This window comes from Dioscorea cayenensis, unplaced genomic scaffold (genome assembly GCF_009730915.1).
Source record: "Dioscorea cayenensis subsp. rotundata cultivar TDr96_F1 unplaced genomic scaffold, TDr96_F1_v2_PseudoChromosome.rev07_lg8_w22 25.fasta BLBR01000149.1, whole genome shotgun sequence".
NCBI lineage: Eukaryota > Viridiplantae > Streptophyta > Magnoliopsida > Dioscoreales > Dioscoreaceae > Dioscorea > Dioscorea cayenensis.
The window spans coordinates 24,466-42,100 of NW_024086540.1; the positions used below are offsets into that span (position 1 = coordinate 24,466).

The 17,635-nt window shown below is 30.1% G+C and overlaps 1 protein-coding gene across 1 annotated transcript; it reads left to right on the forward strand.

Moving 5' to 3' along the window:
- Positions 1 to 1,251: 1,251 nt before the first annotated feature.
- On the forward strand, positions 1,252 to 12,283 carry LOC120253666 (disease resistance RPP8-like protein 3). Its single transcript, XM_039261951.1, has 7 exons — positions 1,252 to 1,593; positions 2,245 to 4,627; positions 8,535 to 8,740; positions 9,379 to 9,798; positions 10,324 to 11,770; positions 11,870 to 11,921; positions 12,015 to 12,283. Exons 1-5 carry the CDS (start codon positions 1,298 to 1,300, stop codon positions 11,762 to 11,764), a joined length of 4,746 nt encoding a protein of 1,581 aa, XP_039117885.1. The 5' UTR covers positions 1,252 to 1,297; the 3' UTR covers positions 11,765 to 11,770; positions 11,870 to 11,921; positions 12,015 to 12,283.
- Positions 12,284 to 17,635: the final 5,352 nt, after the last annotated feature.

Consider the following 17,635-nt stretch of genomic DNA (forward strand, 5'->3'; position numbering starts at 1 on the left):
AAAAATTATTGTTTTACCCTTGATTTTTAAAAACTAGGATAAACCTATAATATATATATACATTTTTTTTTTAAATCCGATAGATCCAATTATAATATATATATATAAGGCAAACTCCAAATGGTACAATTTTTATGAGATATTTTTTACCCATAAAATATCAGTCTATGTTATTAATTTTATTTAATAGTACAATCAAGTAAACTAATATAAAAAATAAAACTTTATAAAATAAATTGAAAATATGAGTTTGAAAAAATGATAAAAAACATCATAATATTATAATAATTTTGTGTTAACTAAAGGTATTTTTGTTTTTATTTTTAAAATACTCAATAATTAGTGTATAAAAACATATTTTTGTTTTTAAAAAATTAAAAATAAAACAAAAACAAAAAAATAAAAAAACAGAAACTATGACAAACGACACCTATATAAGCAAGTTAAAAAAAATAAAAAAATTATTTATAAAATTTCCATCTACTGTATTTTACAATAAATTGTCTTTAAAACACGTGCCACCTCAAAAGAAATGATTGGGTCAACTTGGGAGTACGTCTTGAGATCCTCGAGATTAGCAACGGCTTGTTTGCAGGACGTTGTTGATGTGACAACACTGGATTAGGGGTGTAAACGGCAAAGTTTCCCACTCGTGAAACTACTTGAGATTGGACTTCAATCACTCAAACTCGATTCGATTTTTCACGAGCTGGAAATGAAACTCGATCCCAACATACTTCACTTTCGTGAGGGCTCACGAGCCTAAACGAACTTTATATATATATATATATATAATATTAAATTATTTATATATTAATTACAAAAATATATAATTAAATAAATATATTAAATTGCTTACATTATACATATATTATCCTAATTCGAGCTTAAATGTTCTGAGATCGAGTTACTTGAGATTTTTTTAGCAGCCGAGTTCGAACACAAAAAATGGCTCAGAAGCTCCAGCCCGAGCCTCGAGCCTTCAAAATAACGAGTCTGAGCCGAGCTCGAGCCTGGTGATACTCAGCTCGGCTCAGCTCGTTTACAGCCCTACACTGGATGGCGTCGCCGCCCAGTAGAGAGAGGATGCATAATGCATTTCCTTAATGGATCTTGGAAAAATCAAACTAATATAATTAAACTATATATACTCTATTAATTTAAAAATATAAAATATTGTACACCTACTCCCCCTTCATAAATTTATAGCTGGGATGCTGCCATTTTACCAACCTAGCTATTCCCCTTCATAAATTTATCCGCAACTTTCCTGAAGAAGAAGAAGAGGAACAAATCAATGGCTGATGCTGCAGTGGGTTTTGTAGTCCGGAAACTTGGTGAACTTTTAGCTCAAGAAGCCATCAATTTGTATGGAGTGAGTGATCAAGTGGAGTGGTTGGAACGAGAACTGGGGAGAATGCAGTGCTTCTTAAAGGATGCAGATGCAAAGAAGAACAAGGGTGATGAGAGGGTCAAGAACTGGGTCAAAGAGATGAGAGACCTTGCTTTTGAAGTTGAGGACATCGTTGACACTTTCATGTATTTCAAGCTCCGAAGACCAGAGAGGGATGGTTGCATCGGCTTCATTGAGAGGTATGTTTTACAAACACCAATTTGTTTACATGAAAATGAGCACTATATATATATATTTTTTAGAAATACTTCTATGAAAAACACCAATTTTATAGCTTTGAAAAAAATTACTTATTTTCTGAATTCAACACTTATAAATTAAATATATATATATATATATATATATATATACACACAATGGTGTGCTTTTTTATTTCTTTAGACAAAGATTTTTAGGTGAAAAAAGTTAAATCTAACCTGGTTTTATAGATCTAATTTTTAGTATTTAGATTGACTTATAAAAAAATATATAACTAGTAAAATTGTTTTTTTTCAAAATTTATTGGGTCGGTGTTTTTAGAATAGACTTTTCATAGAGTTTTGAAATCGGATGCAGGGTTATTTTTTCTTGGATGTAAATGTCTTGCTAGACTTGCATATGGTACATGCTGACGGCCTATTCTCAATTTCTTTCCCACATTCTCATGAGTTTTTAATCTAAGCTTAAATTAACTAAAATTAATTGAAAGTATAGGATGAGTAAGATGAATATCTCAAACTCTAGAGTCCTTAAATTTCTCTAAATTATTTGATCAAATGAAATTCGACTATAGATGCATTAAAAAAAATTGGAGCAAATTGGTATAAGAAATAACTATGATTTTTCTCCAGGTTTGTATTTATATTTCATGAATTGGTCAGTAGACACAAGGTTCATGTGGATGTTGAAGGGATAAAAACTAAGTTGCAGGAGCTATCTCGAAGTAGAGAAGTATATGGCATTTCTAATATTGGTACAACAAGTCAGTCCAGAAGTCAAAATGTGATCCCTATATTGCCTCAACTGAGTGATGACATTGATATGGTTGGCTTTGATGATGAGAAGAAAAAGATTGTCCAAGAGTTGGTTGACATGAACAATGCAAATCGGTCAGTGATCTCTATGGTGGGTATGGGTGGTTTGGGAAAGACCACTCTTGCTAAATCTGTTTATAATGATCTTGAAGTCAAGAGAAGTTTTGATATATTTGCATGGGTAATCATATCTCAAGAATATACCATCCATGAGGTTTTAAAGAGAATCAAATCAGAAGTTTCAGCAACTCCATTAGCTGACACAATCCAAGACCTCTCGGTTGCTATTTCTGAAAAATTGAAGAAAGGCAAGTACTTGATCGTTCTTGATGATGTTTGGAAAGAAGATGCATGGACTGAATTACTAAAGGTCTTTCCAGATGTTAATAATGGAAGCAGAGTTATTATCACCACTCGCTTCTTAAATATTGCTAAGATTGCAGATCCTACCATCCAACCTCATGAATTGCGTTTGTTAAATATAAAAGAGAGCAAGGAATTGTTTCTTCGCAAGGTCTTCCCAAGACAAAATACTGAAACATGTTGTTCTGACGAGTTACTTGATTCTGCTCATCAGCTTGTTAAAAGGTGTGGGGGTCTACCACTAGCACTAGTAGTTCTTGGAGGTCTTGTCTCAACTAAGCCACAAACTAAAGATGCATGGCATAAAGTTGTTGAGAGCATGAAAAGGCAATTTGTGAAAGGTGGAGATAAGTGTTTGGAAATACTTGCATTGAGTTATAATGATTTGCCACATTATTTGAAATCATGTTTTCTTTATTTTGGTTGCTTCGGAGAGGACATGAATATTCCTTCAAAAACAGTAATTAGATTGTGGTCAGCAGAAGGTTTCTTACCAACAGAAAATGGTAAAACCATAGAAGAATCTGGATTTGATTGTCTGGTGGAGTTGGCACAACGATGTTTAATTCAAGTTACCGAGCATGAATATGATGATGGTGTAAAATATTGTCAAATCCATGATCTCTTGCGTGACATGTGCATTTCAGAAGCCAAAGATAACAGATTTCTTGAAATCTACCAGAATGACACTGTTGATCGTGCGACAATGCAAAATGCAGCCCGACGACTGATCATATTTAATGAGATTAAGACTCTAAACTATTATAACTCAAAGTTGCGGGGTCTATTCTACAGCCTTGGATCTTATCAACGTCTGGATTTCACAGCTCTGAATGGACAGCTTGGCAAATTTAAATTATTAAGAGTGCTTTATGTGAATAAGTTGGTTATATCAGAATTCCCAAGTGAAATCAAATCATTAATTCATTTAAGATATCTTGAGTTGCATGTTGGGCGTTTGAAGGAAGTTCCATCATGGATTGGTGATCTCCGCAATCTCCAAACTTTTATTATACATGGATTTTCTGAAAAGATACCAGATTCACTCTGGACAATTGCTAATCTCAGGCATGTTTATCTAGAAGGTACATCAACTGATGTTCCTCTAAATATGGGAAATGATGTACCAAAGAATTTGCAGACTTTAGTTGGGTTAAATGCTGGACCATGGATAGAGAATACACTTCCAAAGCTCACAAACCTATGTGAATTGAGCATTAATGAAGTCCCTAATAAGCATGTGGATGCCCTAGCTTCATCACTCCAGAAATTGGGTCGTCTTGCCTCCTTTTCTATAATTAATTATCCTTATAGTAGAAATGCAATTCGTTTGGACAACATCATTACAGCCTTTTCCAATCAACACTGCCTCAAGAAATTGTATCTTAAAGGATGTTTGAAAAGTGAACAGCTTCCAGATAATGATGAATTTCCTCAACAACTAGTGGAACTACATCTGTCATATGTTGGATTGAAGCAAGACCCAATGGCAACACTAGAGAAGCTGACACGTCTCAAACATTTACGACTCGATCGTGCATATAGAGGCGAAAAGATGAAATGTTCGGCAACAGGTTTCCCACAACTGTTATCCTTCAGAATTTCGTGTCTTGATAAACTTGAGAAGTGGAAGATTGAGGAGAACGCAATGCCCTGCCTCAAGTCTTTGGGGATCTACGATTGTAGTAGGTTGAAGATGATTCCAGAAGGACTGAAGAATGTGCCACTTCGTCAATTGAAATTATCAGATATGCCTGAAGAATTTAAAACTAGGATGAAGGAGAATACAGGAGAAGACTGGTACAAGATACAACATGTGCCCAACATCTCCATTAAATAATAATATTAAGTGAGTTAATTTAATTTGGTATAACTTAACTTTTGATTTCTAGTATTACATTTCCATTTAATCTTTGAATTAACTCTCATCTTGATATTTCAGGATAAAGAAATTGATGAAGAAATCGTTGAAGAAATTAATAATATATAGGTAATTAATATGTTCCTTTTATTTTACCATGTTTGTTATCAAGAAATTTTCAAAATATCAAAAAGCAAAAAATACATACATGGATTATTTGTATAGGGCTGCGTGAGTGAGGAGTGCTTTTGGACTTCAAAGGAGCTCGTCAGCAACCAGTGAAGCATACAAGAAGTTTCTTATATATATATAAACTCTACTTCAATAATTGATGTTTGTGTGGATGTCTGTGATTTTATTCATGTAATGTTATTTGGGTTTGATACTTTGTGGTTATATGCCCAGACATATATGTGTGTATTTGTGATTTTATTTTATAACGTAATTAGGTTTGATACTATATCATTTTATATCTATTTAAGTGTGTGACAATGCATCCTGCTATTATCTTTATGATAATTTATAATTTTTGTTTCCTTAAATTATAATACAATGATGTACTTTTTTTTCTTTTTTCTTTTTTTTTAAGCAATGTATAATATGTGGTGCTGTTTGATATCAAAATTAATGCAACATGATAATTTTTGTTATTAATTCTCATTTCAAATTTTCCAACGCAATAATGGATGTTGAAATGGTGATGATTTTCATTCATTCATCTCGAAATTTTATAATCTGTTCATAAAATTAAGTTTTCATTTATTACAAAATTGGCATATATAAGGGTACATCTATGAGTGACATTTAATTTTACGGAAAATATATATAAATTCATATAAAAACAAAATAAAAACTTGGATGCTACTTGCTACATAAATGTTATTTCAATTTATAATATCCAACACTAATTTCTAATTTTTCTGAAACATGATCTTCCTAGTACAGTCTGCACTTTTTTTTCAGTTCTTCTTTTTTGATTAACCACAAAATGAAAATCGGCTGTTTTGAAACTTTGATTTGAATCAACCTATTCATATGGTTCAAACAATGATATTTTTCAATTCCTTAATCTAAAACAGAGCTTGAATAATAATAAATTTGGGTTGCTAAAATTCTTCATATTTTACTGTTATTCACAATTTGGTTATATCTAAATAATTACTTCCTTTGGTATCCTCAAGCTAATAGCTCTTAGCAAAAGTGGTTATGCATTATTAAGACTGGGCTCTCTTGATGGATATATATAAAGCATTCGCTTGCATGCAAAGGGTTGAGTGTTCAAATCTCACCTAACACATGGTAAACAAAGGTACGCATTATGTGTTGGAAGGTGAAAGTCCCCATGTATAGGATACCATAAAGAGTCTTTTGTGTAGGAGTTGGTTTGCAGTGTAATCCCCATATTACTGGGGTGAGAGTGCATTAGCAGAGGATCAATTCTCGGATGAGCGCACACTCTTTATTATTTCACTTATCACATTTGTTATTAAAAATATATATATGCATTCTATTGGCAGACGAGCTAGAGAATCTAATGTTGTTAACAAACTCGGGCTCTGGTCATAATAAAACACAATGTTTGGTTCCAGGGCCATTTGTGCTTGGCTAAACTCTCCAGTAGGACTCAAGATGTTATTATTATCAAAATAACAAACCAAACGAGAATCTTGCTCCACTGGTTGTTTTTTAATATAACCTATATATATATATATAACTGGGCTTTTTTAAATAATATCTTGACTAACCTGCTGCACTGGTCTTTTTTTAATATAACTTTTTTTTAAAATATATATATATACAACTGGTCTTTTCTAAATAATATCTTGACTAACCTGCTGCACTGTTTTTTTTAATATAACCTAACATTGACTTTAAAAAAAACAATATATATATGCAACTGGTCTATTTTAAATAATATCTTGACTAACTTGCTGCACTAGTCTTTTTTTAATATAAACGATCATTTACCTTTTTTTAAATATATATATATATATATATATATATTAAAAAAAAGTTTATAGTTGTGCTTGGTTTAAGGGAATTATAGAATGAGTCTTTAGTCAAAGTACCACACATTACATATATAAATATGCATGTGGGGTAGTTCCCACGCATTCTCTTGGGAAGCACCGCTGCTGGCATCCAACCATTCGTTTGTCCTTGTCTTCGTTCCTTTATCTCAAATGATTAATAATTAAACTTTAAAAACACCAGTTTATGTTATAAAGAAAGTAGTTTTTTCATTCACCAAATGGACGATTTGATAATTTTTTTTAAATTACTGTTATTGAAAAAATAACCAATTATTTCCATTAATCACTTATCCGGTCTGTTCAATATTTTATCTAGGTTATTGTTTTATTGGCTTTGAAACACTAATATATTCTATTAATTAATTAATATAAATAATTTTTTTAATTTTTTTCTAAGACAAATACATAATTTTTTATTCATCTTTAATCTCATCTCTTAAATATCTCACAATCCATGACTCAATTATAATTTATAATTAATTAATATAATAGAATCATAAATGGTCACACTGATTTATTCTATTGCTTAATATTAATATATCAAATATATTATCTTCAATAATATATATATATATATTAATATAAATAAGTTTTCATCTTAAAAATAAATAAATAGAGACTTCTTTTATCGATTGGACTTACCATCTAAATTTTAATCTTTGACTATTTATTTAATGATTTAATAAATTATTTTTAAGGTTTAAAAATTTTAAAAAGTAATATAGTTAATATTAGTTTAGGATTTTTTTATAATTTTTAAACTATTGTTTATTTAACTAGTTATGACTGAGCTATCCACAGAGAGAAAAATATATGTTAAAAATAATATTTACACCTGACATATCTAAATAAATAATTTGAAAGATTATAGTCTTCTAGACTCATATAATAAAATATAAATTCTTTTTACACCCACAGAAGGTGTATTCGAAAATATATATATATATATATATCTATAGAAAATTCTCATTTACAAGTCCTTTTTTTATGACTCAATATTGCACGAGACACTGTTTAGTATTTTACAACACATTGATATTAAAACACGTGTCGTCGCAAAGGTTAAAAATTGGGGTAACTTTTGAGCACGTCTGAGATCCTCGAGATCAGCAACGGCGTGTAGCACATTGTTGATGTGACAAGATTGGATGCCGTCAACGGGCGGTAGAGAGAGGATGCATATTGCATTTTCTTGATGGATCTTGGAAAAATAAATCAAACTAATATAAATCAACTATATACTCTATTAATTTAAAAATATAAAATTGTACTCCTACTCCCCCTTCATAAATTTATAGCTGGGATGCCGCCATTTATACAAACCTAGCTACTCCCCTTCATAAATTTATCTGGAACTTTCCTGAAGAAGAAGAAGTAGAGAACAAAATCAATGGCTGGCTGATGCATGCGGTATTTTGTGGTGGGGAAACTCAGTAATCTGACATTTAGAGAATTACATCTCGCTGCTCATTTTTCATTTTGATCAACTTCAATTAGTATCAATTTCGATCACCAATTTTAATTTAATTTTACCCTATCAGTAAATCGTCGATTTCACACTCCAAACGAATAACGTAGTACGTTTTTCGTCAGGCATCTACACTCTAATGACTTAATAACGCCATGGAAGATCGATGTAGTTTTTGAGACAACCACGTAGTCAATTAGAGATCAAAATTTCGATGATTGTTTTGTTGAAATCAAAATTAAAAGCTATTTCACCAAATCGATCACAAATCAAGTTCGTGATCAAAGTGAAAAATAAACCAAAGCTTGAGCTGACCTACTAAAAATTTACCCGGCGCAGTTCATCAATTTGTACGGAGCGAGAGGCGAAATGGAGTGGTTGAAACGAGAACTGGGGAGAATGCAGTGCTGAGTGCTTCTTAAAGGATGCAGATGCAAAGAAGAACAAGGGTGATGGTGAGAGGGTCAAGGGCTGGGTCACAGACATGAGAGACCTTGCTTTTGAAGCTGAGGACATTATTGACACATTCATGTATTTCAAGCTCCGAAGACAACAGAAGCAGCCTGGTTGTAATGGTTTCATCAAGAGGTATGTTTTACAAACACCAATATTTTATTTACATGAAAATGAGCTCTTACCTTATATTTTTTAGAAATACTTCTATGAAAAACGCCAAATTTATAGCTTTGAAAAAAAAAAAAATACTTATTTTCTGAATTCAACACTTATAAATTAAGATATATATATACACAAACAAGGGTATGCTTTTTTATCTCTTTAGTCAAAGATTTTTAGGTGAAAAAATAGTTAAATCTAACCTGGTTTTATAGATCTAATTTTTAGTATTTAGATTGACTTATAAAAAAATATATAACTAGTGAAATTGTTTTTTTCAAAATTTATTAGGTTGGTGTTTTTAGAATAGACTTTTCATAGAGTTTTGAAATCGGATACTGGGATATTTTTCTTGGATGTAAATGTCTTGCTAGACTTGCATATAGTAAATGATGACCTATTCTCAATTTCTTTCCAACATTCTCATGAGTTTTTAATCTAAGCTTAAATTAACTAAAATTAATTGAAAGTATAGGATGAGTAAGATGAATATCTCAAACTTTGGAGTCCTTAAATTTCTCTAAATTATTTGATCAAATGAAATTCGACTATAGATGCATTTAAAAAATTAGAACAGATCGGTATAAGAAATAACTATGATTTTTCTCCAGGTTTGTATTTATATTTGATGAATTGGTCAGTAGACACAATGTTCATGTGGATGTTAAGGGGATAAAATCTAAGTTGCACGAGTTATCTGATAGTAGAGCACTATATGACATTTCTAATATTGGTACGACTAGTCAGTCTAGAAGTCCAGGTGAGATCCCTATATTGCCTCAACTAAGTGATGACATTGATATGATTGGCTTTGATGATGAGAAGAATATGATTGTGCAAGAGTTGGTTGACATAAACAATGCAAATCGGTCAGTGATCTCTATTGTGGGTATAGGTAGTCTGGGAAAGACCACACTTGCTAAATCCATTTATAATGATGATGAAGTCAAGAGAAGTTTTGGTATATTTGCATGGGTAATCATATCTCAACAATATACTATCCATGAGATTTTGAAGAGAATCTCAATGAAGTTTCGCCATTCATCGCGACATACAATCCCGCACTCCTCGGCCTATTATTTGTGAAAATTTGAAAAAAGGTAAGTACTTGATCGTTCTTGATGATGTTTGGAAAGAAGATGCATGGACCGAATTACTAAAGGTCTTTCCGGATGTTAATAATGGAGCCAGAAAGTTACATACCACTGCCAGAATGTTGCAAGATTGCAAATCCCTACCATCAAAACCACATGAATTCATGCTTAAATGAAAGGGAGAGTCGAGTTGTTTTTCGTAAGGTCTCCCAAATCAAAATATCGAAATAGTTGCCCAACATATTTGGTTGATTATGCTCATCAACTTGTTCAAAAGGTGCGAGGGTCTACCACTAGCACTACATTAGTTCTTGAGGACTTGTCTCAACGAAACCACAAAACCCAAGATGCATGGCAGTAAAGTTGTTGAGAGCATGAAAGGGCACTGTGGAAGTTGAGAGCAGGTGTTTAGAAATTATTGCATTGAGTTACAATGATTTGTCATATTACTTGAAATCATAGCTTTTCTCTATTTTGGTGCCGCTTCCAAAGAGGACATGATTATCGATGCAAAACATTACTGGGATCGTGGTCAGCGTACGATTTCTTACCAGTGAAAAATGGTAAAACCACAGAAGAAGTTGGATTAGATTGTCTGGAGGATTTGGCACAAAGATGCATGGTCCAAATTACTGGTCGCGAATATGATGACAGTGCAAACTATTGCCGAATCCATGATGTCTTGCGTGATATGTGCATTAGGGAAGCCAAAGAGAATCGATATTTTGAAATCTACAAGAATAATGACACTGTAGATTATGTGACAATGTCAAATGCAGCCCGACGACTAGTCGTATATAATGAGATTGACATTCTAAACTATTCTAACTCAATGTTGCGGGGTCTATTCTACGGTGGCGAAGGATTTAGTAATCATCTGGCTTTCAGTGCTTTGAAAGGACATCTTGGCAGATTTAAATATTTAAGAGTGCTTATTTTGAATGCTCCGGATATGTCAGAATTTCCAAGTGAAATCAAATCATTACTTCATTTAAGATATCTTCAGTTGCATGTTCTCCGTCTGAAGGAAGTTCCATCATGGATTGGTCATCTCTGCAATCTCCAGACTTTTATTCTACATGGTGGAGATTTAGAAAAGATATCTGATTCACTTTGGACAATTGGCAATCTCAGGCATGTCCAACTACCAAAATCATTGGCTGATCCAAATATGGGAAATAATATACCAAAGAATTTGCAGACTTTAGAAGGGGTAAAAGCTGGATCATGGATAGAGAATACACTTCCAAATCTCACAAACCTATGCAAATTGGAGATATGCAACGTCTCTAATTATCATGCCGATGCCCTATCTTCATCACTCCAGAAATTGTGTCGTCTTGCCTCCTTTTCTATAACTAATAATCCTTATGGAAATGAAATTCCTTCGGACAACATCATTACAGCCTTTTCCAATCAACACTGCCTCAGGAATTTGTATATCTATGGAAGTTTGAACCGCAAACAACTTCCACACAATGATGTGTTTCCTCAACAACTAGTGTCACTACATCTAGCCTGTTCTAAATTGGAGCAAGACCCAATGGCAACACTAGAGCAGCTGCCATGTCTCAAATATCTTAGACTTGGAGTAGATTCATATACAGGCAAACAGATGATATGTTCGGCAACAGGTTTCCCTCAACTGTTATCCTTGGAAATTGAGTATCTTAAGGAACTTGAGGAGTGGAAGATAGAGGAGAAGGCAATGTCATGCCTCAAGTCTTTGAAGATCCGAGGATGTAAAAGATTGAAGATGATTCCAGAAGGACTGAAGAATGTGCCACTTGATCAATTGATATTGGAACATATGCCTGAAGAATTCGTGTCTAGGATTAAGGAGAATACCGGAGAAGACTGGTACAAGACACGACATGTGCCCAACATCTCCATTTTTTTATAATATTAAGTGAGTTCCTTCGTTTATTTAATTATTTGGTATAACTTTTGGTTTCTAGTATTACACTTCCATTTAATCTTTGAATTAACTCTCATCCTGATATTTCAGGATAAAGAAACTGATGAATGAAGAAATTGCTGAAGAAATTAATAACATATAGGTAATATATATTTTCTTTATTTACTATGTTTGTTATCAAGGAATTATCAAAATATCAAAAAGCAAAAAATACATGCATGGATTATTTGTATAGGGCTGCGTGAGTGAGGCGTGCTTTTGGACTTCAAAGGAGCTCCATATTAAGTCAGCAACCAAGGAAGCTTACATGAAGTTTCTTATATATGAACTCTACTTCAATAATTGATGTTTGTGTGGATTTATGTGATTTTATTCATGTAATGTTATTTGGGTTTGATACTTTGTGGTTATATGCCCAGACATATATGTGTATTTGTGATTTTATTTTGTAACGTAATTGGGTTTGATACTATGTCATTTTATATCTATTTATGTGTGTGACAATGCATCCCGCTATTAGTATTATTATTATTATGACAATTTATAATTATTGTTTTCTTAAATTCTAATACAATGATTAATTTGTTTTTTTTATATGGTGTTGTTTAATATCATAATTAACGCAACATCATAATATTTTCCAACTCAATAATGGATGTTGAAAAGGTGATAATTTTCATTCATTCATCTCAAGATCATAATTTTATAATCTGTTACATAAAATTAAATTTCCATTTATTACAAAATTTGGGTATAAAATAAAGGGTTACATATATGAGTATGAGTGACATTTAATTTTGTGGAATATATATATATATATATATATATATATAAATTCATATAAAAACAAAATAAAGAGCGTCGTCCACTCATTGTCAAGCATGGGAGATTTGATATGCTTAACCAATGAATTGTACTAAAATCAAAAAATATATTTTTGAAGGTAAATAAGATGTTTTTCATTATCACTGTATATATATAATTATCAATATCATCGTCACATATCATTGAGGTAGTCAGATCTTGTCCAGGTATTGACCAACCAAACCTAGGTTCAAGAGTCCATGGGTCTAGTAAGTCGAACCAAGTTTGAACTGAGATTAATAATAAAATATTATAAAAATATATTATAATAATTAATAATGAGCAAATATAATATGAAAACCATAATTATAAAATATTTTCGCTTTGTGGTTTTAATTTTTTGTTTTTTTCTTCTCAGTTCTTATATTGCTTGTTCATTTTCCTACTTATCTAATAAATTCGTGGTTTATCCACTTTATTAAAAAAACCATTATTATAATATAAATACAAGTACTTAAATATGACATTTAAATTGATAAATGGCTATTTATACATTAGTGATATCTAATTATGGCATTTATATTCTCAGTTTTTGAATTAGTTATCAATTTAATATATTAATATATAATTGTTGAATATTTTTTAGTGATTTTTATTTATTTATTTAGTTATTTATTTATTTATTAGTTTGTTTTGTTAGAATAAATAATAAATATTACTTACTAATTTGTATCCTTTTATGTGGATGATAAATTTTATCCATAAATTATATAACTTACCGATCTCAATACTGATTTTTTTTTTTAATTTTATACATTTTTATTTAGTTGGGATATTTTTTATATAATTTAAAATGAAATTACACTCATAAATTATTTTATTTTTTTGAATAAAATGAAATATCTATAAATTATTTATTCTTACATATTAATGAATTTTATTTTTAAATCTGATTTAGTTAATTTTTGTTGTTATATTAATGAAATATATACAACTTTTTTTAATTATATTTATTGATTATTAAAAAAAGTATATACGATTTTGTGGTTTTAATGAAAAATAATAAGAAGAATTATTAAGTATTGTCAAAAATAAATCCTAGCATTATAACTCGATTGACCCATCCGAGTTAGCCGGTTCATGGTCAAAAAGGCCGGGTTTCAAGTTTAGCACCTGATTTTTTCATGCCTGGTTCATGATCAAGCAGGCTGGGTCACAAGCTTAGCACCTAGGTATGTATAATAGTACAGAGACAAAAAAATCAATTAACAAACTACATCAGAATATACAAGAAGTAAAAAAAAATCATTTAAAAAACTATGGTGATTGGATGACTATCCATTGAAAAACTGATTGAAACACACGGTGTGCTTTGCACGTGACACTAGATAGCAACTCTTTTAACTTGGACCCGTGGACCTTAAAATTAAGGCCCATTAATGACTAAAGCATAAACAAAAGGCTCGTTTGATGATGAAAAGGGTATATATATATTTAGACAATTTTATATGAAAATTTTAATATATTCAAATGACCTATATACCCCATGTTGAAGTGGGAAATTGTTAATGTGCCATTATAGACGTTGTATTTACCCAATACGGGCATTTTTTTTTCCTATGAATTTGAAAACATTGTTAAAATATTTATTTATTAAAATTTTAATTTTTTTTCCCCTAGATGGATGAAGAAAAAAGAGTGAAGTTCCTTTTGGTCTTTTTTATTAAAAAGTTAATTAGTTTTTGAGAATAAAATTAAATAAGTTAAAAACAATATTTAATACACATATCTATATGAGTGCAAATGAAAGCCCTTTTATTAAAACTACTTAAAATCGAATTTATGTGATTTAGAATATAATAACAAATAATGTTAGAGATTTAAATAATAAGTCATTCGTATTACATTATCACCGTTTATCATATTTAACGATTTTAAAATTAATATACAAAATAAATTTAATATTTATTAAAATATTGCACTTAGATGAAGATTTGCACAAATGAAGGTCAATTGGTTTAAAGTCCTAAAAAATAAATCTTCATAATAATAATAATAATAATAATAATTATTATTATTATTATTATTATTATTATTATTATCTATACATACTATTAAGTAGATGTATAATCTACTCCGAAAATATTTCAAGAAACAATTTTATTTTTTTTATAACATTTAAGCTTTTATTTATATTACTTATAATATTAATAATTGAATAACATTAATTACACCTGATTATTTATGCAATAAATGCCCATAAAACTTTTGAAATCTAAAGTATAAAATAGTTTCTATGATAGGAGTTGTTTAATTATATTATTTTATATATGATATTGCCTCAAAACTCCTCACAAAATTTTAAAAACTTCGATGCGAAGCCGGAGAAATGCCTAATTATTATTATAGGACAAGCTGATAAGAGGGCAAGTTATGTTCAAACTATTTTTTTATGCGCCCTCATGCCCTTTGGAATGAAGCTTGCATCTTTTAATTTGCAATTATGGTAGCATGCATGCCATCTAATAAACCTTTTTTTTCTTCTTGTTCTCAACTAAATTAATTCTACTATGTCATCTTTCTTGTTTTTGTGTTCGAAAACCCAAATTATGTTATTTTAAGAAGGCTTGTTTAATAATAATAATAATAATAATAATAAAGTTATCTATAAATTATATTTATAAACAAGTTATACCAAATTAAATAGACTATATTTAATTACATTCTAAGTGAGAAATAAACTCCCCTTAATTATAGCTAATTATTTTAAAACTATACTCCTAATGTTTAATTAGAAACCTAAAAGGCTAAGTTTTGGTTATATTTACCATCTAAAAATCATACAATGATATGCTATTGTTGCAACTTGTCTGAACATATATTTTATCATTAAACATTTCCTTGAGTTGAGTTAAAAGTATTTTATTCAAAAACATACTAAGTAAATAGCAAGAGTACCAAACTCAAAACAATCAATTAACAACTAAATCAAAAAGAAAATAATAATGCAGAAAATAATGATAAATATCTATATGAAAAATCTTAAAACTATGGACTTGAGTAAAAGATTTTACTAACTTTATTGGAAGAAATTGCAAATGCGAGATTTAATAAATGCTTCTCAACAACCTCAAGCTACTTATTTGATGGGCAAAGGTATTTATAGGCTTGATTAAAAAAAAAAAACAACTCTTATCTTAATTGTATTCAAAAGTTTAATTATAATGGCTCTTAAAACACTAACTCTTAATTAAACATAAGTAATAGTTTTGATAGAGCTCAAATCACATGCAATATAAACCTATTGAAGATGTAACTTCTTTGTCAATTTGAATTATTAAAAACAGAAAAAGAAGAAGAAAGAATGCATCAAAACTTATAAAGAGATTCTCCATTTGATTCACCAACCAACTTCAATCATTTTCCAAACTCTTTAATGGGTTCTATTTTTAATATTGAAGATCTCTCTTTCGGCTTGACTTTAAATTAGTCTTAAAAGCTTCATCTTTGCTTAATCAATCTTTTTATATATATTTTTAAGTTGGGCAACTTAACAAGTTATTTATTGTTCAAAGTTCAAAAGCAATGAATATTTTTATTCCTTTTTTTTTATCTCCTCTCAAAGAAATTTAGAAGATGGATTGTATTTGAAGATTAAATGTATGATCTTGCTTTCACTAATTGATAAAAGTATAATTGATTCTTTTATTATTTTTTTATTCAAATAAATAGTTTACCTTTCTAAATAAGTTTCCAACAATATTATATATATATATATATATAAACCAATAAAATATGATAGCAATATGGTGTTTTACTCCGATTTTTTATTTTTATTTTTAAATTGTTTGCATACCATAATATAAATATGAATAGTTGTAGTAATGAACTCTTGGTCTATTGACACTAGGTTTTTGTATAAGTGTTTGCCAAAGATGCGTGCTCAAACTTCAATCTCATAGTAAATCATAAGTAATTAACTTTAATTATTTTAATTGTTATTAAAATTAATTAAATGTCCAAATTTTTCTACCATCTTGCTAATCAAAATCATAAAAATATATATCATTAATTATACGAACATATACACTGGACAAGATATATGAGAAGCTGTTGTTGTACTGTACCACATCTAGTGGTTGGTATCTTTTGTATCCTCTTTAGCTTTAATATGAAGTGGTTTATCCACCTTTAAAATATATATATATATATATATATATATATATATGAGAAGCAAAGTAACATGACAATGTGCATGTCAACCCTGAAAAAGAAAATAAATGCATAGTGACCTTCAAGAAACCAATTTTAAGGGAATTGTAGGATTAGTCTTAGTCAGAGTACCCCACAAACACATGCATGTGGGGTAGTTCTCATGCCTTCTTTGTGGAAGCACCCCTGCCATCCAACCATTCACTTGTCCTTTTCTTAATTCCTTTGTCTTTTTATCTCATTAATTAACCCTAACCCTAACCCTAACCCTAACCCTAATGATACAACGATGAGAGCATCTGACACCCCTGCATATATGGAAAGATGTTTGTGTTCTCTGAGTACTAACACAGTCCTTGTACTGTTTTTTTTGTTTCTTTTGTTTGTTATGTATATGAGTGTGTGTGCGACCTTCAAGCTCTATTAATGGCCACCTTCCACATTTAAGGTCTTTTTTTTTCACTGAAGTCTGAACCTTCTCAGTTTTGGACCGTCTAGGGGATGCATTAATTACTGGCATTGTTTTCTTTTTTCTTTTGGTTATTTATTAATTTATTTTATTTGTTGTGATTTTATGTGTGTGGAGTCATAGTGTGGTTAACAAACTATTTCTGAACTAAAAAAAAAAATCAAAACTTCTTTTTCTTGCATTTGATTTGAGCAAAAGAAATAGAATGGTCAAGTGAAAAACAACAGTCAAAATACTCAAAAGTTTAGGATTTATTTATCCAAAAAAATAGTCATTTGAAAATTTTCTCAACAATTACAGCTATAGAAATACAAAGTTTTTTATATAAAAAAATGTATATATATAACGCATGATATCATGGTCTGTTAGTA

What these genes read in the sequence shown, in the direction of transcription:
- LOC120253666 (XM_039261951.1), top strand. Translation starts at nt 1,298, where the DNA reads ATGGCTGATGCTGCAGTGGGTTTTGTAGTCCGGAAACTTGGTGAACTT. An exon ending in TGCATCGGCTTCATTGAGAG is followed by an intron (nt 1,594 to 2,244) that starts GTATGTTTTACA and finishes ATTTTTCTCCAG; the next exon opens with GTTTGTATTTATATTTCATG. An exon ending in TGTAATGGTTTCATCAAGAG is followed by an intron (nt 8,741 to 9,378) that starts GTATGTTTTACA and finishes ATTTTTCTCCAG; the next exon opens with GTTTGTATTTATATTTGATG.